The 24,709-nt window shown below is 43.9% G+C and overlaps 4 protein-coding genes across 4 annotated transcripts in view; 2 read left to right on the plus strand and 2 right to left on the minus strand.

Moving 5' to 3' along the window:
- Positions 1–977: 977 nt before the first annotated feature.
- On the plus strand, positions 978–6,712 carry GRPEL1 (GrpE like 1, mitochondrial). Its single transcript, XM_059817836.1, has 4 exons — positions 978–1,054; positions 2,029–2,197; positions 3,402–3,483; positions 5,791–6,712. Exons 1-4 carry the CDS (start codon positions 984–986, stop codon positions 6,135–6,137), a joined length of 669 nt encoding a protein of 222 aa, XP_059673819.1. The 5' UTR covers positions 978–983; the 3' UTR covers positions 6,138–6,712.
- Positions 6,713–12,305: 5,593 nt separating this feature from the next.
- Positions 12,306–14,866, minus strand: TADA2B (transcriptional adaptor 2B). The gene is made up of 2 exons (XM_059818109.1): positions 14,597–14,866; positions 12,306–13,340 (listed from the first exon to the last, which is right to left on the minus strand). The coding sequence occupies exons 1-2, from the start codon at positions 14,864–14,866 to the stop codon at positions 12,348–12,350; spliced, it is 1,263 nt and encodes a 420-aa protein (XP_059674092.1). The 3' UTR covers positions 12,306–12,347.
- Positions 14,867–14,971: 105 nt separating this feature from the next.
- Positions 14,972–17,079, plus strand: CCDC96 (coiled-coil domain containing 96). Its single transcript, XM_059817871.1, has 3 exons — positions 14,972–15,070; positions 15,392–16,210; positions 16,510–17,079. Exons 1-3 carry the CDS (start codon positions 14,972–14,974, stop codon positions 17,062–17,064), a joined length of 1,473 nt encoding a protein of 490 aa, XP_059673854.1. The 3' UTR covers positions 17,065–17,079.
- Positions 17,080–22,720: 5,641 nt separating this feature from the next.
- The window catches only part of TBC1D14 (TBC1 domain family member 14), a 71,148-nt gene continuing 69,159 nt past the window's right edge, over positions 22,721–24,709 (minus strand). The window contains exon 14 of the mRNA XM_059817569.1: positions 22,721–23,473. Within this exon, the coding sequence (XP_059673552.1) occupies positions 23,408–23,473 (66 nt within the window). The 3' untranslated portion in view covers positions 22,721–23,407. The remainder of the gene's footprint in view (positions 23,474–24,709) is intronic.

The following is a 24,709-nucleotide window of genomic DNA, read 5'->3' on the forward strand; positions in this document are numbered from 1 at the left end:
ACCACTCACTTTGGGACTGTAAGATGAATGTGTGACTTTGATTTTTTTTTTTCCCTTTTAACAGGATAATGACAAACTAATTGACAACACTGCCGAAGTTAAGAAGTCATCCAAGTATCACGGAGCAGGGTTTCTGTAACATCCAGTTACACGGGACACTCACACAAACAGGTTGCACAAGCAGGTGGCCAAATTTGGAAGCAGTGGATTAGCAACATTATTGCTTTTAATGGAAGTTCAAGATTTTAGATCACAATTATCCAGCAAGAGCATATACAGCGGTCAGCGTGAGTGTGTATAGACACACGATGAAAAACTCTTGTGTGGAGGCTTGCAGACAAACTGTTGACAGATGCTACAAAGTATTCCTGATAACCGGGTTATTCAGCAGTTGAAAAAAAAAAGCTGCAAGCTTCAAACTTTTTCAGTCACAACTCGCACAAGAAAGATGTGTATCATTAGACTGGACCACCTGCAGCCATCAAACTGCCTCCAGCTTCCGTTGACCAGTTCTGACAGGAAAATACCGACGCCTGACCTTAGCCAGTGCCCTGCCAACACCCGCAGGCTCTCGTTCCCGACACTATGCTTTAACACCCCGCGGGGGGGGCAACAAGGACCCACCGAGACCCACAGCCAAAGCCGACGCAGCCTCGCCTGTCCGCCTCCCTCACGAAACAAAATGGCCCTCACGCCCCGAGCCCCGCCCGCGCGCCCCGCCTCGGCCGCGGCCACGCCCGCACGCGCGTCACCTTCCGCCAGGAGGCGGGGCGAGGAGAGCGCTCCTCACAGGAGCTCTCCACAGCGCCCCGGAAGAACTGCAAGCTCCTCCTCCCACCTCGCCTATTTGGCCTGAGGAGTGCCTCCGCCTTGTGGATTGGTCTTCGGCCGCGTCACTCTTAGCCTGCCCGCTCGCTGATTGGCGGCGGTCTCGCGGAGGCCCAGAGGGGCAGGCTGAGGCGGTCGCTGGGTAGGAAGGCGCTATGGCGGCAGTGGCCCAGTGCGTGCGGAGCGCGTTGCGCCCGTGGTACCCGCTACTGAGCTACTCCCTGAGGTGAGGGTCGCGGCGTGCTGCCGCGTCGGACCGCGATCGGGACGGGTCCGTACTCACCGCCTCGCCATCGGCCGGGCCGAACCGGGCCAGGAGGAGAGCGGGGCCCAGCCCCGCCGCGCTGCGGTGCTTCACCCCTCAAGCCCCGGCCTTCCGGCTCTGCGCTGGGGAGCCCCTTCCTACAGCCGGGACGGGCTGGTGCCGGCCCCCCATCCCCCGCCGCCCTTTGTTGGCTTCCCTTACCCTCCCCCGGGAGAGTGGCCCGGCCAGGCACTGCGGGGCCCTCCTGGTCTGGTCTTGAGACTGAAGGCCTTCAGGCCCGAAGACTTGATGAGGCGTGCAGGGATCCGAGACCTTTTGTCGTTGCGGCACTGATCCACCCGCCTCATCCGTGAACCGGTTTGCTTGCTCAGGCAGCTCAGCTAGCTCAACCTAAGAAACGTTAGGAAGGGATAAACAGTCATTTTCATGGAGACTGGCCCGTTCTTGATGTAATGTTTGCGATATAGCAGTGAAATACAGGAGTGATACAGAAGGTGCTTTTCCGTTGCTCTCTAGCAATCGGTGGCAAATGACTGTTCTCAGTGTGTTTTCTGGGAGACTGTTGCAGGTGATTGTATCACGTAAACTGGATTTGCTTCCTGATAGAGTACTGTGCTGAAAACGAGCTCATATTCCCCTTAAAAGTGCTGCAGATTTATAAACTGAATATAATGGACACTTACAAGCTGCTGCCCAGTGATTGTACCTTGCAGCAAAGTTATTTTTTGCAACAGTTTAGATGGGCTCAGTTCAGTTACTTCTGATGAAAGGTTCAGCAAACAGTTTTCACAGACCTAGAACTGTTGTTTTAATTTGTGCTTTAATGTGAGAATTTTGTAGACATTGACATGTCAAATAGTGTCCAGTATATCCAGAAGATGCTAATACCTTACAAAGTAAGCAAGTGATTAATATTGTCCACGTTTTTGCCTTAGGACTTCTCCACGACTGCTTTGTGTGGCAACACAACAGAAAAATACTGGCCAGAACTTGGAAGAGGACCAGAGTCAGAGCCAAAATGAGCAAAAGGTTGAACCCAGCTCTGCTGAAAAAATGTTAACTGAAGAAAAGGCCAAACTGGAAGAACAACTGAAAGAAGTTACTGTAAGCATCTTTTGGTCATCCGGTTGCATACCTTACAAACTGCATACTTAAGAGCATTTGTTATGTGCACAATCTGGATACAGTTGTGTGACTGCTGTTTAGTTGTTGAATAAAAACCTGCAATTTGATAATTTCTTTAAACTTAAGAGTAGATGTACTACAAGACCTCTGGTCCAAAAATTAAGATTTTGAATAGTTTCTTTCCGATTTCTGGATGGAATTGGACCTTCTCCAGCCTGAGAATTTGTTACTGAGTTTCACTGACTTCAGTTCACTTAGGTTTTGCTCAGTGGAGAAATAATTTTTGGAAGCCCATGGAAGGGTTTGAGTTTGTCTTTGATGTGTGTTATTTTTGTGTGCTAAGAGTAGGCTTTCTGAAAACAGCTGTTGACCTTTCACAGGTTGGGGTTAATGATGCTTAGCTTTTATATAATAATGTACTTAAGAAGTGGAAGTTTCAAACCCTCTCTGTTGGAGAGCCCTTCAAACACAAGGCTGAAGTGTCACGTTCCCTCTGTCTGGCCTAATGTATCTTGCATTCTCTTCTATGTCTGACTACAGCAGAGGGTGAAGGATGCCCTGAGAGGTGGGAGGCGTGGATTAAACAAAGGTGTTGCTTTTCTGGATAAGTGCTTTATATAAAATGTCTTTCTAGAGTGTTTGAGACTTTGAGAGGTAGCCCAGAACCTTCTATAGAAACAGCACCTATTGGATCATAAGTGAATTGAGTTTCATTTCTGTTGCCCTTCCCAAAGCACTGAAGGACAAAACTGAGATGTCATTTAACATCTCGGTTGACAGCATTTGCTGTTGGCTACGTGGCTCTTCAGTCAACTCGTTGACTATTTTTATTCTGTTTTGAGATTCTTCACTAGCATGTGAAGGTCAAGCATATTCAGAGTGGAAGCCGGACGTGGAATTCTGGGTTAGGTGGGGAAGCACTCAACCTGAAGTGCCTAAGTTTATTGAATTTCATTCTTAGTACATCACTTCTTTCTCACTTCTGTCTGCACTAAAGTGAAGCAAACATCTGCCTTGGTAGGAAGGATGCTGTCATAATTGGCATGTTGTCTTTAGATGGTGGGTTTAGGCTACGTAACTGTTTAAAATGCTGTTTTATACTGAATATGCTGTTTTGAATTATTGTCAACTACCAAACCACCAGGAATTAAATCTCTTCTGTTACTTTTTTTTTCTTCTTTAGGACAAGTACAAGCGTGCTTTGGCAGATGCAGAAAATGTGAGGCAAAGAAGCCAGAAACTGGTAGAAGAGGCAAAGTTATACGGTCAGTGGAGGCTCCTTTTGTGTATACTTGTAAGACCCAGGAAAAGCAAAGCCTGGAAAATTGAGCTGACTGGCCTACAGTTTTGACAAGTTGTACTTCCCAGTGATTCTGACTACTTGGTTAAAAAATTTATTTGAGGCAGAGAGGTTTGAACGGTTCCTCACTTTGCATCAGAATTGTAATCAACTGACTAGACAAGGGCAAGACTTAAACTGCTAAAGTCAACAACTTCAAATTTTCTTTAAATTTCGTGTCTGATTTCCTACAATATGTACTGCACTAGTAGATTTTTCAGTAAGGTTTGCAGCCTGAAGTTTGCCTTTTTTCACACACTTTGGTCTCAGAACTGACTGCAAAAAACTGAAGAGCACGGAATACTAGCTTTCTTCTGGTTTGGTTATTTTTGTTCTTGGTGTTTGTTTTGGGTTTGGTTCTTTTTTGGTTTGGTGGTTTTTGGGGTTTGTTTTTTTTTTTTTAGCCTTTTATATTTGAATACCTTTTCTGTTCTGTTGAAGGCTATGGGTGGATTCTTTTCAGTGGTAGGAATGTACAGTCACTGGCTACAAGGAGTACTAGAAACACATCTTTCTTCAAGAGCCAGGCTACTGACATCTGATTTAGCTTTTCGACAGTTCAAACACAAATCTGTAAAACAGAAAATGTATGCAAATACTGCAGCAGAAGAGTGCTATATCATCCTAGTGTTTGACTATCACTCTGGCTTGAAAAATGAGTTGGCTTTTTTGCCACACACTATACACAGCTGTATAGTTTAATTCTGAATACAGAAGTTTTAATTTGAATACAGGGTCTTCAGTTAATGTGTACTGTAAGAAAAAGCATTTCTTTTCATGGATGTTTGGGTGCTTCATCCTGAAGTTGAGTTTCAACAAGCATCATTTCACTAATATGCTGCTTGGTGCAGAACTTCGAGTCATGTCTGAGCTCAGGGGTGCTACAACAGAAATAAATAGTCAAATAAAATTTCTCGTGAAAACGAAATTACAGACAATCTGCATGACTGTAAGTTTTATCATTTGTATGTGACTGCTTTTTCTGTGAAAGGAAGAGAAGCTCATTTCTGAGACTTGCATAAATTCACAGAGATGCAGTCACAGATACCTGCAGAGATAACTTATGCAAACAAAAAGCCCAAACCAAACACCTGCTGAAGAGTTTGGTTATTTGATTTGATCCAGATCACTAGACAACTGGTCAGTCTATGTTTGGGACACTTCAGCCCTAACCACAGTTTTAGTTTTAAATTAAAACCTTGATTCATTTGTTCATATTTTTGGAACTACTTGGCCACTGTTAGGTACTTTTCTATAAAGAGCTTGAGTCTCTATGGAGTTCTGCAGTTGTTAAAGTGACCCCTTCCTGAGAACTAGGTGATCCCTATAGATCTTGCAAGGTGCTTCCATAGGTGTTTTTTGTTTAAACAGAAGACTTGTCCTCTGGTAATGCTCGTAGTGCTTCTTGGTAAGGAAAAAAAAACCATGTAAAATGTGAGCTAGAACTAAAAAAGCTGTCCGTGGCTAAAACAAAAAAGAACAAGGCTACCAAAATGCAATGCCGTTTGTCATTGGCTTACCTCTACGTAGAAATGTGTTATTCTACTGAATCATTTTGATTTTTCATGATTTCTAGAGACAGTTTGCCTTAAGTGAGATTAAGCCAGATTCTTTTAGTGTGAGCCAGAGAACAGCTTCAGGATATGGACTATTGTTAGCTTAGGAATTGCTCAGTCTTTACCGAGCACAGCTTCTGACTCTGTAAAAGTGATATGTAGTGGGAGGAGAGGTGTGAGTTCTTTTCATTCAAGGAAGAATCCCTCCTCATCAGCCTGACTTCTGCAAATATTTTTAGCACATCAGATTAAAGGGTAGTAATAGGGCAACATAATGCTTTAAACTTTAGGTGAATTCCAGGATGGGAGAGACATGAGGAAATTACATTAAGCCATCTGAAGGTTTTGGTGATTTCGGTTAGAATTTTAACTGTTAATGTCAGGTCATTCAGCATAGCTTTAGCTCTTTTAAGCATTAAGTTGAAATACATTTTTTTTCCATAGAACTAGAAGAGGTGGTGAGGATTTCAAGGTATCTGTTGTAGTTCTATATCATCAAGTAAAATTGGGAAGGACATTTTACCCCAAATGTTTACAGTATCACACATCATGTTTAAAAAATCTAAAAGACTACAGATTATTGCTGTAGGTTTTGGGGTTGCGTTGGTTTGGGTTTCTTTAAGGCTTGTTTGCCTCTGTGGACTAATCCCATTCCCTTCTCTTTCATTTCTTCTTAGGGATTCAGAGCTTCTGTAAGGACTTACTAGAAGTTGCAGACATTTTGGAGAAAGCAACAGAAAGTGTTCCAAAAGAAGAAATTAAGGATGAAAATCCTCACCTGAAGAGCTTATATGAAGGTCTTGTTATGACAGAAGTACAGATTCAAAAAGTGTTTAAAAAACATGGCCTGCTCAGACTGAATCCTGTCGGAGCCAAGTTTGATCCCTATGAACACGAAGCATTGTTCCATGCTCCCATGGAAGGGAAGGAGCCTGGCACTATTGCATTAGTATCCAAGATCGGCTATAAGCTGCATGGGCGTACACTGCGGCCTGCCTTGGTGGGTGTTGTGAAAGACGCTTAGCTGCTTAATCTGAGAATTTAAAATGCCATACAACTATTAAACAGCTGGATGGTTTTTCTCTTACACCATGCTTTCCTCATTCCTCTGCCCCCTGAGAGGTTTAAATGAATTGGTTGAGGTCTCCCAGTGAAAATGAAGCAACTGATGAAATTCTCCTGCTTAGTGGCCTTCAACATCACTGTTCCGTAAGCTTTCTTCTTAAGTGTGAAATACAAGAGCCATTAAGCCCTCTAATACTTTAGATTAGCTAACGTTTTTTACAACTGTTGCTACCGAACATGCATTAAATTGAAAGGAACAAAATGCTCACAAGAATTTTGCAACCTCACGTTTATCACTGTGTGTAGACTGAAAATCCAAATAGTGGTTCAAACACTTCCTTTTGTTTTGTAGAATCTAACATTGCAGAAGTGGGTGAAGTAGTACAAATAACCCATTTTCTGCAAGTGTCCATCAGCTTTTACACACTGATGTGGTAAATGCCCTTTTATGTCTGTTCAGAAATAATCTCTCTCAACAACTGAAATTGAAACCTTTGTGAATTCTGATCTGTAAATAAAAGGCAATGCAGAGTAGACATCTGTTGTAATTGTTCAACCCTTTTTGTTCTGTACTAACATTGACTCAAGAAAACCATCTAATACTTGTATGGCATTGAAGAACCAATAGAATTTATCCTATCTCTGGATTTTTAATTTAATATTGTATAAATTGGTTTAAACAATTTTGATAGTCTTGTAACTTCCAAGCTTTACAATCAGTTTGTTATGCAAACTGTAGTTATAACCCTGCTGAAAGCCAGAATACCCAAAGAAGCGAGTAGCTGAGAGTTTGGTATATACTGTCTTTTAGAATTACATAAATAATTGCATGTAAGTGGCTCAAACAGAAATGTGAAATTAGTTTCATCTTCATTTCTTGCATTTACTCAGCTTGGATCTTAAGTTGCAACAGAACTTTTCCCATATGCAGCTCTTCCCATGTCTAACTCCACCTGCTGCTCCCAATCCTGCAGAATCGGGCTAAAATACAGTACATGATTAACTGAATGCTTTGTCCTACATTTGCCTGGTCACCTGGATAGGAGTGGATGGAACTTCGCAAATGACACAACTGACAAAGCATCTGTCCTCTTGTATCCTCAAAGCCCATACATTTAACACACAGGACAGAAACTTCAAACTTAACTTAAGCATGTTGTAAGGACCTGGTAAACGGTACTTCTGAAGTTTTCATCCTTGTTTCTGGTTGTATTGGATTAAGGAGCTTCTTACCTTAAGGTCAAGTATTGATTATTATTTTTGGTTCAGATGCAGAGACACTAGACCTACTCATGGTGAGAAGTGTTTACTTGTTCTTTAAGACTTTTTCCAGTGCTGGTTTGCCTCATGGGAATCAGACAGTTAACTAGGAATAACCTAAGTGCATACTACTGTTTAGGGGTTACTCATGTTTAAGGATTTATTCATACTTTCTCAACTCTCAGAAAGAAACTCAGTGCTTTGACTGGGCAGGGGAGGGAGAAAAAATTTTTGGTGCATGTGAAAAGACAACTAGTGTGTTAATTTTTTTTAAAATTAATCAAGTACAGCGATCAAAATGAAAAGATTGAGTGTAAAACTACAGGGAAAGAAAGGGGGGAATTCCATATATTTAAGCTGAATTTGAAAGTGACTTCCTTCCATCTGGATTAGAGCATGCTGTAGCTGTGTGAAGTAGGACTGAAGAAGTTTTGTTGCACCTTGATTGGAACCTGTGCTCAACTGGTATGTCATAAAGGGACCAGCGTCCATTTATATACCTTTAAAGAACTGTCATGTGTTGTTTTGCCCCCTCCCAGCCCCTCTGGATCTAAACTACATCAAATAACAACTTCATTAGTATAGAAGTTTTTCCAGTAGGGCAGTTAAAACAAAGGGACAGCTTCTTCTCTAGCAGATTAAGATTTTGTTAAGGAGCTTCCCAGCACCTGACACAAACAGTCTTTTTTGGACTATGTTACTTTACTTCATGCTGGGTGTTTTTAAATACAAGTTACTGTTAAGTGTTCAGCACAAGACTCAAACTAGTATCTTTAAAGCTGGTAAGTGAGTACCTTATTTAAGTGGTTCCTTTTCTTTGGCCTGCCCTTCCAGAGAGGCTTTCAGCATGGAGAGCTTCAGTCTTTACTGAGAGCACAAACCACCTGTGCACTCTGCCATACTACACTAAGAAGCACTGAAGAAATCAAAGAATGGAGGGAGGTGGTTCTGAAGTTTAAGCATAAGAGCAGCCAACAAAGCTACCACCAATACCTCTGGTTTAGCTATTTCATAAAGACCACTTCTCCACCCATCATCATTTAGCTAAAATGCATCACCATTTACTACTGCAAAGACTTAAGCCATTTTCCTTATTATGCAAGCTACGCTACCATTAAATCAATAATGGAAAGAAGCTTTAATACAAGTTTATTTACCAATATACAATACAAAAACCTAGTAAAATGCTGAGTGTGCACAACATCAGTTAGGTTTTACACTATTTCAGCACAGGCATTTGTGTGTCTGGTACAGCTACACCAGTACACTATTCAAATGAGTGCAACATTCCCTTTAAGGAAGCTGATGAGCTGAACATGCTCACCAGGTACCTTCCTTCACAGTATTTAATGTGTCATCACTTAAGAGCAACTGGGGCACATGCAAAAACATTTTGCAAGAAGAGATAGTAAACCAAAAGGCTAATAAAGTCCGTTACAGTTGCAAAGAAATTTGATGCAGCCGCCGCACAAGAGAATAATGGCAGAGTGCTTAGTTTGTGTGATTTACAAGGCAGTTTATGGTCAAAGACTCATGCAAACCTACTAATGCTGTTCTTAATGCTTGCTGGAACTGCAAGGGAACATCATCAGGCAGGAAGGTCTGTAGTCAGAATACTCTGTAACCAAGCCCTTCTGCACAGGGTAGTACACATGGAATGGAGATTAATGCTCCCTTCTTACCTAGTAAGCAAATATTACTGTAAAACATCACTGGGACTGGACTGATTGAAGTAAACATACAGCATTAAAACAGACTTATTGCTGCCTCTATCAGTAGCAGAAGATCAGTATTTTGAACAGCTTATAGAGTGTCGCTTTTTCATAGGCTTGTATCAATGCTGTTAGGACAGATACTATCATTAGTAATATCTTTAATTAGAAAAGTCAAGAGCATTAAGCATATAAAACACCTTTTCATTAGCAACGTGAAGGCTAGGTTATTTGTACAGTACAGGAAGCACTTCCAGATCAACACAAGATACAAGCTGAAGAGCTCTTTGCCATGTTTTTTCTCAGCCCCTTCACCACAGACAAGAAGCAGCCTAGCTCTAATAAGTTGCTCGATTAACATAACTGCATCTCAACTTAAAAACAAACAAACAAGAAAACAGCAGCTTATAACACAGGAATGCTTAGACTAAATCAGTTCCATGTGAAAATATGGAACAGCAGCATCCTCTAGTGCAAGTCACCTTTAAAATTAAAAGCATAGCTGACAATGAGACATTGCTTCTAGGGAAGCCCTTTCCAAGGGACTAGTATTTGCTAAAGCAAACATTTACCACCTTGAATTTGCTTGCAAGTATAAAATAAATATTGATATCCATATTTCATACATTAAAAATACTTTATTTTACATTCATTTTGATGTTCAATAAGTTACGTCTAGCACCAAAGAAACATTTTGGAGGGGCTGAGGAATTAAACTACAAAGTGTAAATGCAGAATTCACTTCAACATTTAAATGACTGATTGGTGCCTAGATTTATTTTTTTTTAAGTTACTGTTCAGGTGGGCTTTAGACTATTGCTTCAGTTAGACTTAGATGTGCCAAAACAGTGTAGAAATACAAAAATCACAGATCTGAGAAAAAAAATAATAGAAGAAAACCCCAATTCTTTTAAACTCCCAGCTACATGCAGAATCGAGGCTCCAAAACACTTATGGTATGTTATGGCAGTTAAGTAACAAGTTACAGGAAGAACCAAATTGCCTAACTGAAATACTAGAAAGAAAGGCTGAGCTTCCTTTCCACAGGAGTAGGACAGAGAAAATAACTAAGGGTTTATACCTTATGAACTTGTGTGCTGTTTGTACATGCATATAGGGTGGAAGTGGTTCTTAAAGCTACTCAGCACATTGCAGTTAGTTTCACTGCTGCCAAGGAGAGACAGTTTTGTCTTGAGTATTCCACAACAAGCCGCTTACAGTTAAGCCAAACAAAGTTATTACATGCGAGAGGACATAGCCCTTATCTTTTTTGAAGGGGCATAACATCACAAGCTCAAAAGAAAAAGGCACTAGAGTTTGGGTTTTTTCTTCCTTGGAAATGCTGGCTTTGTAATTGTACCCCTTTTATTCTAAACTCACTGGTAACACTTATTTTGGTAATGCTGGATATATTAACTAAAACCCAGTTCTGATCAGTATACCTCTGCCAAGTTGCAGAAGTAATACTGTTTTAAGATTCTGTGGTATCCTCACTGACAACAGCCCAAAGCATCAGACCAAGATGACATTTCCGGTGCTTGCACTTGTTCTGAAGCCAGTCAAGTTCCATGTTTTGGCACACCTGCACTCCAGAAGACCTGCCCAGCTGGCCTCCAGTCACAGCTCCCTGCTCTGGGCACAACCAGTAGAGAGCCTTAGGCACAAGTAACACTGTGCCATCTTCCACATGGCAACCACTATTTTTTATTCATTTGGTTAAATACCAGCACGGGAATTTAAGGATGAAATGAGCATAAAAATCCTTTTCTAGTCTTTCAACATCTTTCCCTTCATTGGTAGATATTACTAAAACAGTACTGTGGATCCGGCATTTCTGTTACATGCTGTGTTACACCACCAGCTGGTGTCTGTCAAGCACCCAGACCATAGTTGTTAAGAGTTGTTATGAGTTACGTCTCAAGGTGCACTGTTCTCACTGCAGTGGGCTGCATTCACAGTTCTCCTACCACGTCAGTAATTCCAACTTCAACGAGTTTAGTCCAGTACGTTTCAAGGTATGTGTACTTAGAACCCTGCAATGGCTTGATTTACAGCTCTGTACTACAGGAGCGCATTAGCTGTGCGTTTTGACCTAATCTCTATCACTTCTCATTTTTGTTTTTAAAAACCAATCTCAGTGATCACTCTCCGTTTGAGACTCTTGCTCCCTTTCCCTGTCCTTCCCAATCAAATTCTGAAGGAGGCAGCTACACCTCCTCAGCCCATACAAGCTCAGAAGTTACAGATCCCAAAGAAGGAGGAGTAGGCTTCCCCAACAAGAAGAAACGGTGATTCTGCTGCCTGAGGCTCCCAACCACTGCAAGACCTCTCACTGCCTATTTTCCCAAACCCCATTTCTGGCCCAAATCAGCCACTTCACAGTAGTGCTGACCCCTCCTTCGGAGCAGAGCACCACAGCTGCTGTGTACTCCTGCAACTTGGCTACTAATTAGTTAACATCAAAGCTTCAGTGGGGTCTGTTTCAGCAAAAACTCAAGTCAAAGCTATGTCCGGATCAGCTGGTTGTGAAGGTAGCTCTTCAAGAACCCTTTCCACAGTACAAGTACCTGAAGGCATCTCACCTACCACATTTCTTTCCTTCCACTCCCTGCCATGGTTCATCCCTGCTGTATTCTCGACAAACTCTCACCCTGCTGTCCCAGCGCCTTGGCTGTAGTTACTACAGAGAATGTTCTGAAAGCTTAGCGATGGTCACAAAAATCCCCGCTCCCTGTGCTCCTGAGCTCAGGACTTTTGTAAGCTTCACTTTGCTGCCAGCATTATGCCAAAAAACCAAAACAAAGGCAGAAGAAAGTTTCCGGCAAATGAAACTATTATCTCCCACCTTCAAACAAAAGCAAGGATTACACTGATATTCATTTGTCCAATAGTAAGGAGTAAAGTAACTACTCTGGGACTACTGGACTTGAGTAAATTCACATGAAAGAAATCTGTTCTAATTATGTACCAAAAGCAGTGAAATCCAATGTAGAAGTTTCACAATTAAATATTTTCCATGATCCAAAGCAAAAGTCTATTTGAACCACGGATCATGAATACTGTAGGGGTTTATGTATTTGGGTTTTTTTGTTTTTAAGTGACATAATTTCTGTATCTTTGGGGAGGGAAGGGAAAAATAGCGGAGTCCTCGAGGCTATAATGGGCCTCTGCTGTGTTTTTTTCAGATCAGCTGAGTTTCATGAAGCATCCCTGGATATCCAGCCACTTTCTGTTAGAAAGTTTAAAATCCTTTTCTTCAGTACCTTATCTAAGTAACTGGGAAGGCGACTCTTTGAAGGAATTCCTTGTCTTTTTTGGAGATGGTCTTTAATGATTATAGTTTTCACAGTCACGTAACGTGCAGGACTCAAATTTAGAGAGCTGCAGAGCACCTTTTCCCTGTCCGATAAGAGTTCAAAGCCAGGCAGGTTTTCAATGGCAGCAAATTCACCCTCTTTACCATCTTCCTTCCCTCTCTTGGAACTAGCTATGTTTTTGTTCTCCTTCCTCTTTTCCCGTTTATGCCTGGCTGCCTCATATTCTGCAGACTCTTCCATTTTGGTGATTCCATTTCGACGATACCGCTGCAACTCCCGAATCTTTGCTCGAAGTATCCTCTCCTTGTGCATGTTCTCAAAGAAGTCTTCAAACTCCTTACAAGACATGAACTGGTACAGAGGCCTCAGTTTCAGCCTCAACTCCTTCTCTTCTTTTGTGATCTTTCGTTTGGGAGCTTTCTCCTTGTCCTTTTTATCCTTCCCCAGAAAGGCCGGCACCAAGTTATAGTCTCGTGCAATGTTCTTCCGCCGTTGCCTCTCCTTGAGTTTCCTTACGTACATGTCTACGTGAGCTCTTTTTAACTCTATTTCCACATCATCGTCGTCATAGTTCACCGAAAGGCCACTGATGAGAGTCTCCGCATCTTGATCGTATTCAATCTCATAGTCATCCCGAAGCGGCATGTATCCCAACTGCTGCTGCTCAGCCACAGATATATCCAACGGTGGGAGCGGCGTGGTCAAGCTAGGAGAAAGCGGGCCGCCGCTGGGACACGTGTGATCCGTTACTCTGTTTGGAATAGTGTCAGGGATGCAGGCTTTTCCCAGGTTGCCATGGATATACATGCTCACATAGTGTTCCATCACCTCCTGAGGCGTTCGGGATGCCCCCACATGAGCAGCCATGTCCTCCTAAATGGAAAATAAGGAGGAGCGATAAAATGATTCCCATTACATCTCCTGCATGACAGGCACTCAGGTAAGAGCATGACTCCTTCCCTGCTCCTCAAAAGCCAACTCGCAATACCTAAACTTTTCTAGCAGTACTTAAATTAGCCACATTTCCGTAAGATCTGCATTTGTAGGTCCAAATAAGTATTCACAAGTGCACGAGGCATGTAAGCCATGAAAACAGCACCAGCAACATCACGAAGGCAAGCTGCATTAGATCCTCTGGGTACAGGAACACCATCGAGACACTGGATCCGCATGGTGATTCCTGAGCATCCATCACTCTCTCAAAAAGTCAGCTTACCATCACCAGGAAGCTTTCTAAGTCCCAAGCCAGCACTGAGATCACTACATCGTTTGGATTTTGCTCACTTATATTGCACTACCAAAGTACTTTTAGAGCAACATAGAAATAAAGAAAGACAGTATTTACAGTAAGAAAGATAACATTTACTCTTTTCTAGTTATTTAAGAACTAACCCAAGCTACAACGATCATAAACTTTAAGATTTTTAAGAAGTCTTTACATTTAACAAAGCAAGACATAATCAAGTAACAATTAATGAATCAAATGATGATGGTTTTTACTACTGTTTTTTAAAAACGAGCCTGACTGTATACTGAGACAGAAGGCAAGCAGCAAGTTTACAGCTGTGACATCCTGAAGGAAAAGACCAAAACCAAGAAGAAGAGGGTATAAGATCTGTAACACAGCCAGGCTGGGGGGAGGGCATATGCCGGAACCTAAGGTAGCGACAGGTCCGAGAAGCCTGAAGCGCTCCTTTGACCAGCAGCTCTCCCCATGTAGCCCACGTAAGGCCACCGGCCCGGCACGGAGCCGCCTGCACCTGCCAGCCAGAGAGGCTGCTGTCTCCGCAGCGCGCTGCGGGGGGGAGAGGAGGGGGCTGCAGAGCAGGACGTGACACCGGGGCCCCCCGCCAAGACCGCGCACGTCCCCCGCTGCTGCCAGGCCTGCGGACTCCCCGCAGCCCGGGCCGGCGGCCTCCCTCAGGCCGGTCAGCGGCGGCCCGCTGCCCCACGCACCCGTGGCCGCCACGCCGAGCAGGGACGATGCACCCTCGGCACGGGGGAGCGTCCGCCGCAGGAGGGCCGGCCCGCCGCGGCCTGAGGGGCGGCGCTGCCCCACTGGGCGCTGGTCCCTCGCTGTCAGGCGCGACGCGGACCCCGCCGCCGGCAGCCCGCCCCGCGGCCCTTACCCAGTTGCCGAAGCCGAACTGCTCGATGGCGTCCAGCAGCAGCTGCTCCTCCCGGCTGCTCCAGCCACCCTCGGCCTCGGCGCCCCAGAGGGTGAAGCGGCCGCCGTCGACGAGCTGGTAGCCGTGCCATCGGCGGTGCGGGCCGATCTCGGCGCCCGCCGAGAAGCAGTCGGGGCAGAGCTCGATGTCGGCGCACTCGGTGCAGCGGAAGCGCAGGGAGCTCACCTCGGCCAGGCAGTACACGCAGTACTTCTTCCCCAGTTCCGCCATCTTACCCCGCCCGCCGACAGGCCGTGCGCATGCGCCGACACGCCCCCCCGCCAGCACCGCCAATGGCAGCGCGCCCGACGGGCGGAGCCCCACGACGGACGGCCAATGGACGAAGAGGGCTTGGCCCTCCTCTTGGACACCCGGCCAATGGGGCCAATGCGCCTGGGCGCCAGGGTTATCAAAACGAATGAACGGCTCGGATTGGCCGACCGGGCTCCGTCTTCCTTTCCCGCGACCAATCGGAGAGGCTACCCCCAGCGACCCCGTCGCTGAGTGGTAGTCCGAGGCGAGGGGGCGCGGCCGAGCCGGCGCCACGGGGAGAGGGGCGGGGCGGGGCGGGGCGGGGCCGGCCCGCCCTCCGGCCGGCCGGCGGGGCCGAGTCCCGTTGCCCGGGCAACGGGCGAAGCGGGGAGCCGCCCAGCCATGGAGGCGGCGGCGGGAGGGCCGGAGCTGGAGCAGCCCGAGGGGCCGGCGGGGCGGGGGCAGCTGAGCCCGGGTGCCCCAGGGGAGTCGCCGGGGCCCGAGGTGCTGGGCGGGGCGGGGGAGCCCGCGGAACCGAGGCCGGAGGTCCCGGCAGGGCCGAGGTCCGAGGAGCCGCCGGGGCCCTGCGAGCCAGAGAAGCTGGGGCTGGAGGAGTCGGAGCCGCCGGGGCCCGAGGAGCCGCCAGAGCCGGAGGTCGCAGCAGGACTGCCGGGGCCCCCCGCGGCCGCGCCAGCAGCCGGCGGTGCCGAGGAGGAGGCGGCGAGCGGCGGGGACGGTGCGGCGGGCCAGGCGCCTCCCGCCGCGCGGGCTGAAGGGGCCCCGGGCCCCCTGGCGCCGGCCGCCCCCGGCGGAGCCGAGCGGAGGAGCGGCGAGGAGGCGGGGGAGGCGCCCGAGGAGCGGGACGGCGCGGAGGAGGGCGCGGAGGAGCGGCGGGAGCGGGCGGCCCTGCTGGAGCAGCACCGCGGGCTGGCGGGCGAGCGGGAGCGGCTGCGGCAGGCCAGCGCCCGCCTGCAGCTGCGGCTGGGCGAGCTGCTGCGGCTGCGGCGGGGCGAGAGGCGGCCGCGGGCGGAGCTGGGCGCGGGCGGGCCGCAGCTGTACGGCCAGCGCCTCCGGCGGCTGCGGGAGCTGCGGGAGCAGCGGGAGCGGGCGGCCGCTGCCTGCCGGGAGCGGGTGGCGGCCCGGCGGCGGGGCGGCGAGGAGCGGCAGGCCCAGGCCCAGGCCGAGTGGGCCGCCTTCCAGGCCCGCAAGAAGGCGGTGGCCGTCTTCAGCCTAGGCCGGCGGCTGGGCGGCAGGGAGGCGGCGGCCGAGGCGGTGGACCGCATCCAGGCCAGGGAACGGGACAAAGAACAGCAAGTGCGCGAGGTGAGGCTGAGGCCCCGGGTCGAGCTGTGGCTGCGGTCTTGTCTGTCCCATCTCTACCTATCTTCTCTTGTCAAAAAGGTCTCTGACGAGGCCAGCGTTTTGCTCTTCTTACAGCCAGGGAGGGTACTTTCTTCCCCTGACATCTACCACTCGGTCTTAAACAACACATGTACGATGCTTTTCTCCCCTTGAAGCTTTTTATTATTGTCATGCCTTATTTTAAACAGAAGCACTTCCTCCCTGGCAAGGCAAGGACTAAAGAAATGAGAGTCATTCTTATTTTATTTCTCCTCCTCTAGGCCCGCGTGGAAAACATCAAGCTGAAGCATGAAATCCAAACTCTTGAAACCATCTTGAAAGCTCAGGGAGAACTGGTCGACAGTCAACATTTTATGGACTTGGAAGACATGAAGAAAGAGAATCAGAAACGCAGCGAAAAGATTGGCGACCTCAGTGATGAAATCCTGAAGCTCAAAAAGAAGGTATCGAACGCAGTACATATTCTCAGCCAGTTCAAGGAAAAACTACAGTTTGTGGAAGCTGAAAATCAAGGCAGAAAGGTTGAACTGATGGACATTGAGATAATCTTGTCGCAGAAGAGAGACGTTCTGACCAAAAGCAAACAGGCCAGAGACAGACTGCAGAGAAACAATCTGAAACTGCAGCAGAAACGTGGGTTGCTTGGAAATGAGATACTGCTTCGGGACTTTGAGGAAATGGTGGGTAGCGTAGAGCTGCTAAGTCAGCGACTGGAAACACTGAAACATCACCATGCTCGTCTGATCCTTACTTGTAGGGGAATTCAGAAAAAAATCAAGGAAGCCAATTCCTCTTTCCTTGCTGAGGATGGCTAAAGAAAAGAAGGCATGGAAAAGAAATAAACAAAGGAGTTTTCTGTAATTCTGATTTTTAACATGCTTTTTTTTTTGGTAAGCCCTGGGGAATACATTACACACATACTCCTGAAGCCTTTTCTAAGAGACATGTCAGTATTATGAATTCCATGAAGAGATTACAGTAGTTACTCATTTTGAATGAAACCATATACAGGTGCCTGTCTTAAAGAAACAAAAAAGCCTCAGTCAAAAGTCTCCGCTTTTAGAAAACCATCTTTGCATTCAGTCCTTCAAGGCCATGGCAATACTGTAGAAGCAGAGCACTCGCCATACCCTAACTCAAATCCTGATCCTGCCACTCTCTGTATGAATTTTATAATTCAGTATTGACTTCATCTGTACGATAAATGTACCTGCCTTCTGGGCATGTCGTAAGGTGTCATTGTCATAGATGTGGCTGAGAACTGGAGAGCAGCTTATTGTCAATACCTGACGTGACTTGCCGACAGCCAATATGCTACAGAAGCACTAAATCATTCACCTGTTCTGTACATACACTTGGCTGCTAAGTTTGCCTTGGTGGTGCCCAAGAAGAAAGGTTTATTACTTTAAGAACTATTTTCATAGTATAAATATATACATAAACCTTATCACTCAAAACTAGAGTTTTTCATTTTTTTGTTCATTCAGCTTTTACAGTTTTGGGAGGTCCTCAGCCTTGTCCTCATTCATGGTGTGTGAAGAGGTAGAGTAGCGTAAGCCCATCACTGTTTCGGTCCCCTCTGCACTCCCCTCAACTATAACGTATCAGAATTCCAGAAAAAATAGACCAAAGAAAAGAGGGGAGAGGGCGACAAACATTTACACATTTATGACTGTACAGCTCACAGAGCTTTAGTTACAGGAAGCAGCTTCCCCTTTCAAAACAGTATATTCTTTAAACTCCAGTTCCCCCATGGCAAACAGTGGCTATGAGACTGATCTATATCCCACAGCTCTTGCTCCTGCTACTGTAGCATTATTAAAAAAAGTACACAAGTCACTGAATGCACCTATATGGGGACAAAAAGTAGATAAACTGACATAAAAGACCTTTTAAGGAATGGCTCACACCTTTCTCTTTTAGATCATCTCTGAACTAGGTTTTTTGAATTGCCTGGATATTTAAAAGACAAAACATAATTAAGTGGTTATTACACCACTGAAGGTTTAAATCTTGTTATTTTGTCATAGCGAAAAGAGAGGAGAGATCAGTAATTTCTTACTCTTACTGCAATCCCACAGTAGCGATTTGGTTATATTCTAAGGTCCTTACAGTTCTGTAGAACTATTGCATAAACACAGCAGAACAGTGCAGGCTCTTGTTCTGCAAACACCTGACATACTCTGTATCTTCAGTAGCTCAAACACTATTCATGAAGAAACATTACGCAACTAACGTTCAAAAACTTTTCACAAAATACCAGCAGATCGACCTCTGTCTGTTGTTGCTGGACAGTAGAAGGAGACAAGCGTAACTGCCAACCACTTATCTTAAAAAAGTGACACCAAAATCAGTACCTTTCACCTTAAGCCTTGTTACCAAAAGTGAGCTCTGCTCCTGCTGAAAGAGTGGCTATCGCACAAGTAGCCTCCTGGTGTTCCACGAAACTGTCTTCATAATTAGGATGATCAGCATTCATCTCCCTAAGAGAAGTTACTCTGCCCTGTTTTGACTTCTTACAAATCCCTGCCAGGAAAATTATTGCACGCCTTGCTGCTTTTGGCTTAAGACATATAAACCTTCTTTTAACTTCTTAAACACTATTAAGGAACAAATGTAGACAGATAAAGAGAGGAGAAGCAGGGAAAGTGGATCTTAGATGCTTTTCATTGTTTCATGTTTGACATCTGGAGAAGGCAAGAATTAAGGGTGGAAATGAGGCTGACAGTATATCCCCTGAATGAAGTATTTCTACTGAAACAAATACTACTAAGACATTTGCTTAAACTTCACACACTGTCTCCAGGACTTTTTTTCTTAGCGCTGAGTTGTTGAGACAACCCACTGCTACCCCAACGTTCCAAAGCATGCTGAGGATGAAGATTCCTCCATTTTCCTCTTATAAAGTTAGGAAGACATTCCGTCAGGAAGCAGTAAAGACAAATGTCTTTTTATTTCCTAATCTCATGTGCTGGCATGCAGGAAAGCATTTCACTTCTCTTCAAACAGACTGGAATTAGTACTGGGAAAACAGGTGAGGAAAAGTAAATCTGGTTTTGAACAGTTTTGTGCAACTCCTGTAATATATACGCTATAAAGCTCTATCGGTATCAAATTGGTACAGGCTTACATAAAGCAATTCTGATTTTACGTTCTAATCCAGCAAATCAAACAGTAAGATACTTCAGTACAAGGAAGTAAGAGACGTGTTTACTGGAGAAACTAGAACCGTGGCAGCCAACTCTTCATCTGTGCTCCCCAAGTAGCCTTGTTGCACAGATACTGTCTTCTTTCCGCTGCGGTTATCCATCTCTTATTTGGTGCTTTAACCTCTTTTCAGTTAAGTAAGCAACAGGAAGCTTCTCCACTTTAATCTCTGAAGTTATGCCTATGTAAGAATTAAGAGAATACTACCTTAAGTTGAGCACAAAAATTGCCTTGTGAATATGAAACTTGCAATAAACCATGATTTCTTCTTCTAAGGCAAAGAAAGGAAAAGGTATTCAAGCATTTCTGAGTTCTGCGCATCTCACAAAGATGTATTTACATTCATTTTCCATAATAAATTTATCAGATCTCAGACCTAGTCCAGAGTAAGGCATATGAAATAGATTAAACCATGGGCACCGTAAGTAATACATCTTCTAAATGTCACATGTAATATAGCAGGTATTTTAACATGAGAACTTGGAAAGCATCACCAAAAAGTCCTCCACCTCCAATACTTAAATGTCCCAAAGTCCTGATTTTGGACAGACAAGAACTGCTAAAGAAGCCTGTAAAGAAACAGACAGGTACTTGAATTTTTGGTTTCTCAATTACACTGACAATAGGTGATTGAGATAACTTTACATGACTTTATTTAACAAAACCATGTATTTACAGTTGAAAAAAGTTCCAGTTCGATACACATATCTAAACAACAAAAACTTGCTAACTACATAAAACCAATTTAAACATGATGTACAGGGGATGTATCAACAGTTCTCTATATGTCAACCTAGTCTTTAGAACATTCAAAAATAAGCTGTTACAAGGTACCTTTTTTCCCAAATGAAATTCTTTACTAAATGGAATAACGTTAATGATTGGTTGCTGATTGAAGTTGCAAAACGGCTTTATTATAAAGTGCACGTTGTACAGAATTCTAAACGTGGCTGAAGTCTTCTGGTTTCTCTAATCTGCTGCATGTACAGTGGGGTAGTTGCAGACTTCTGATTTATTGCGGCATTTTTATTTTTCCTTAAACCCGTGAAGAAAAGAAAATTTACTTGATAATAATTTACTTGCTGAATAATCTACTTGTAATTTACTTGCTGAATGAAAGAAAGTCTCATGCATCTTGTTACAGATACTCTCAGGCACCTGAACAACAAAATTGTCAAAATTTTTTATGCAATCCCTGAATTTGTTACAGAAATCTTCCTTAATAGCTAATTAAGAGATTTGGTATGCTGCAAGAAACTTAAAAAGCTGAGTGGCAAGTAATTCTATGCCCTTACTACTCATCTCTGTTTTTATCAAAATTCAAGCGTTACCTTCAGATCAAGTTACTGAGAAGTTGAAACAACTGCATCTTTAGGCAGGTGAGGTTTTTTTTTCCAATCTATTTTGTTTGAAAACAACTGTGCAAAGCTCCTTATTGCATTGCTTTTCTTCATTAAAGAACATACCTTATATACAGAAAGAAATCATTTAGAAAATATATACATCTTCTAAGAACAGAAAGATCAAATCACAAAACAAAATAATTACATTTGCAAGTAACAAACAGTGCACAAGTGTTGCAGCAGGCCTTTTTCCCACAACTATGCCCATTTTCACTGTTACATTCAACATCTTAGTGAGAAGAGAAAAAGGAGAACAGGCTGTCGACGGCTGCAAAGATACCTAGTAGCTAAAGAATGCATTTTAACCAGACAAATGAGCCACACTTGTAGACTTGGTTTAAAAGGAAATACAAATCTAGTTGCAATGAAGACTTAAATCACAAAGTCAGTTACAGTACCACCTAAAAACGTATACTGGGGAAAAAGTTGTCTCTATGTTTAACAAACCATTTAAAAGCATAGTGCAAATGTTTCAGATGGTAGGCCTCTCATATCCTTTATGGAAAGGCGTATTTGTTGTAGTAATAGAAAACGTAATATTGAAAAACACTTACTGACCTTCCAGCTTTCTATTGCACTTCAAAGCAATGTAGCATACAAGTACCAGTCACCAAAGGAACAAAGCAAGACAAATTCTGGGAGAATTAACATGTGTTTCATATCAACATCTTGATGTCTATTTTCAGTAAGTGATGACCTAGAAGTCTTACAGAGGAATTAAGATGGCCAACAAAAAAACACATCCATTACGCCAGGTACACAAAGTGGACAGGAAAAGAGGCCAATGAGGTATCAGACTTGCAAGCTGCGTTTGCATTACACATCTTCCAAAGTGATTATGAGTCCTCACTTACCAGGGAATCTTGCTCTCACTCTTTTTAATATTACTATCAAACTATCTCTTGCCGAAACAATGTTTGTACTAAAGGACAGTATTTTGATTTATGTCCCACAGTCCTTTACATTATAGGTTGAGTTGAGCAGTGTGCAACTATTATTCTCATTTTTTTATTCAGACAATGCCAAAATAATCAGCATAAAACAGACCTAAGAGCATTGGGAACCCGCTGACCATATAGCTAGAGGATTTAGTAATGCCTGTTTACAGTTAACACAAATATTGCTTTAGTTAGTTTCCCTTTTCAATGATCATTATTTATAAAATAGACTTTACACTATACACTATGCAATAAACATTCTTGTAAATCAGAGGCACTGATGATTTACAGTTCAACATTCATCTGAATGCAGAGGGGATCTAAGCTGTATAACAGAATTATGCAACCAGAGTTTGCAGTCTCTGTAACTTGCTCCCGTGTATTAGAGGCTGGATAAAACACTAGGAAATGACAGCTTGTACTTATCCTGATGGTATTTGTCTGGCACATTCCCCAACTTCTTTCACTTGTCACTACATAAAGATCAGCTCCACATAACGCTTTCCGACTGTGGTAGCAGCAGCTTCAGGAGATCCCACAGAGCCTTTTCTTTTCAGCAGCAATGCTGGCTTAAATAACTTCTCCCCTGCATCCTTCCTCCTCAGTTTTGCCAGTGAGCAGAGCTGGGTTTAAAGTAACTATAAAATTGCTTTTAACCATTTCTCAATTTATCTGCTCAGCCCACAGTTTTATCAGCATGGCTGGAGAGGCAGCACAGGAGTAAGTAGCTGGTAGGCAAGAACACCCCGAAACGGCACTGCCCCAGAAGAGAGAGACATGGAAACATACATTTAGTAGTATGTGACCCTGTGTTTAAACAGAGGAAAGACAGTACAATTGGGAAATGATGCCAGCTTAATTCTAGAACAGGGCCCCCCCCCCGCCCCGCCGTGAGTTTGGAATCTAGTCTGATTAATGGAACATCTCCCACATGCATCCAGATTGGAAACACAGATTTCCAAGGCATCTTGAAGAGTAATTGGGTTTGCACTGCTAACGTGGATTCTCTTCCAAGTTTACTTTCTACTTAACTTTTTCTTATTAAAGAATGTAGTTCTATGTCTACGTGATTTCTTTGGTAAATGGGACCCACAGCCTATAAAACAAGAAGCATTTCTAAAGAAATGGTCCTTACAACATTTAACTATAGATTCCAGCACCAGTTATATAAAATCCAGATCCAGCTACTGTTATGGGTATGGGAAATACATCCTGCCTAAGAATGAAACTGGGGAATAGCTTTCAAAGCAACTGACACTGCTGAATGCCCAATATTTTAAAACACTAAAGGAAAAAAAAACTTAAAAAAACCCCTTAATATTGTTTAGTTTCACTGCCCTCATCAGAAATACAGAATGTGTAACGCTGTCCACAGCAAATGCTCATTCCACTAAAAGTTTAAGGCTAAGCCTACATTTCACTTATAAGGGTTTTATCCTCCAATTTCCTTCCTTCCTTCTTTTTCCCTCCCTCCCCTTTAATGCTATCCTACTACTAAACAAAACTCTGAAATAACACTTTGATTTGTAGGCTCATACATGTCAAACAGTACTCAATACTTCTGCCACTTCAGCTCTTTTCGCTGTGAGTCACTGGAGGCAACCATCATTTTAACGTTTGAGTGAAGGACTTCCTTTTTCCATTTCCCGATTATCTTTCTGCAGAGCAGCCAGTATCTAGACGTTTCAAGGAATGAAAGAGAAAAAAGTATTCGATTTAAAAAGTGACTCAATAAATCATTGTCTGAAGAGTTTCCAATTTAATTATCTTTGAACAATACTATTTTAACTATTAAATGTAATCAAATTTAGAGAACCTCTCCCCATTGATGGAGACCTCCCAGAAGTCCTTGTGGCATGGTAAATAGAAATGGATTTAACAAAGGTTTAAACTCATTCTCCCCCCAACGCACACTTTTGAAGCCCAGGGATGAGATTCTTACCCAGATTACACAAGTCTAGCACTATTAAAGGACGCTGCCTGAGGGGAAATTATAACTCTCAAGATAAATAGACTGCCTAAAAACACAGCAAGTGAGCAGCCTGAGCAGTACATTATCCTTATCCAGGAGTTCAGACCAGAATTACCTCAGTGCTGATTGGTGCTTGCCTAGAGCATGTCACTGTCTCCAGAGCTGCTTATATCTTTTTCTGAAGCGACAAGTCTGCATTTGCATCCACGTTGATAATTTGTATTTCCTACTATCCGATGCACAATTTTGTTTTGTTAGCCCTTGTGTAGAGGGCACAAGGACAGCCAGTTTCTCATGCTGCTTAACGCACTCCCTGCCCTATAGTTAGTCTCTGCTGAAGAAGTCCAGCAGCATCCCCAAGAATCACCCTGGAATTGAAGGTATTGGGGGACATTTCATCGCAAAGAATTGCAGTTACAAGTAAGCAACCTTCTTTTCTCTCTGACCAACTTCAAACCAATCTCTGCACCATCGGAATTAACAGTGGGTCTAAATCACTCATCGGGCAACCACACAACACTGCCTATGCTTCAATGCGAAAGCAACCACAGCTGTTGCAACAGAAGAGTTCAACATGGGTCTGAACAGAGCCACAGCTGTCTGTCTGTTCAGCAATTTCTACAACTGGAGAGAGATTTCAGGGAGGTCTTCTTCACAGGGATTCAGGCTAAATCAAAAGCTACTCAATCAAATGGGCTTATGAGAGTTTCAAGTGCCACAGTAACAATGTCCTTGGTGGAAAAAAGTTAACCTTTTTAAGGAACGTGAGAATGACACCAAAATATTGATCCAGAAAAGCAGAAAAACATAGACATTAAGACAACTAACAGAGCTCAGATTCTTTAGTTATTTGGAAAACTTTATGGAGCTAAGATTTGAAGCATAGATATTACAGAAATGCTAAGCCAACAGTCTAGTCTGTTCTCCCATCTCTATTTCT

The sequence above is a fragment of the Gavia stellata genome, chromosome 5, assembly GCF_030936135.1.
Source record: "Gavia stellata isolate bGavSte3 chromosome 5, bGavSte3.hap2, whole genome shotgun sequence".
Taxonomy (NCBI): Eukaryota; Metazoa; Chordata; class Aves; order Gaviiformes; family Gaviidae; genus Gavia; species Gavia stellata.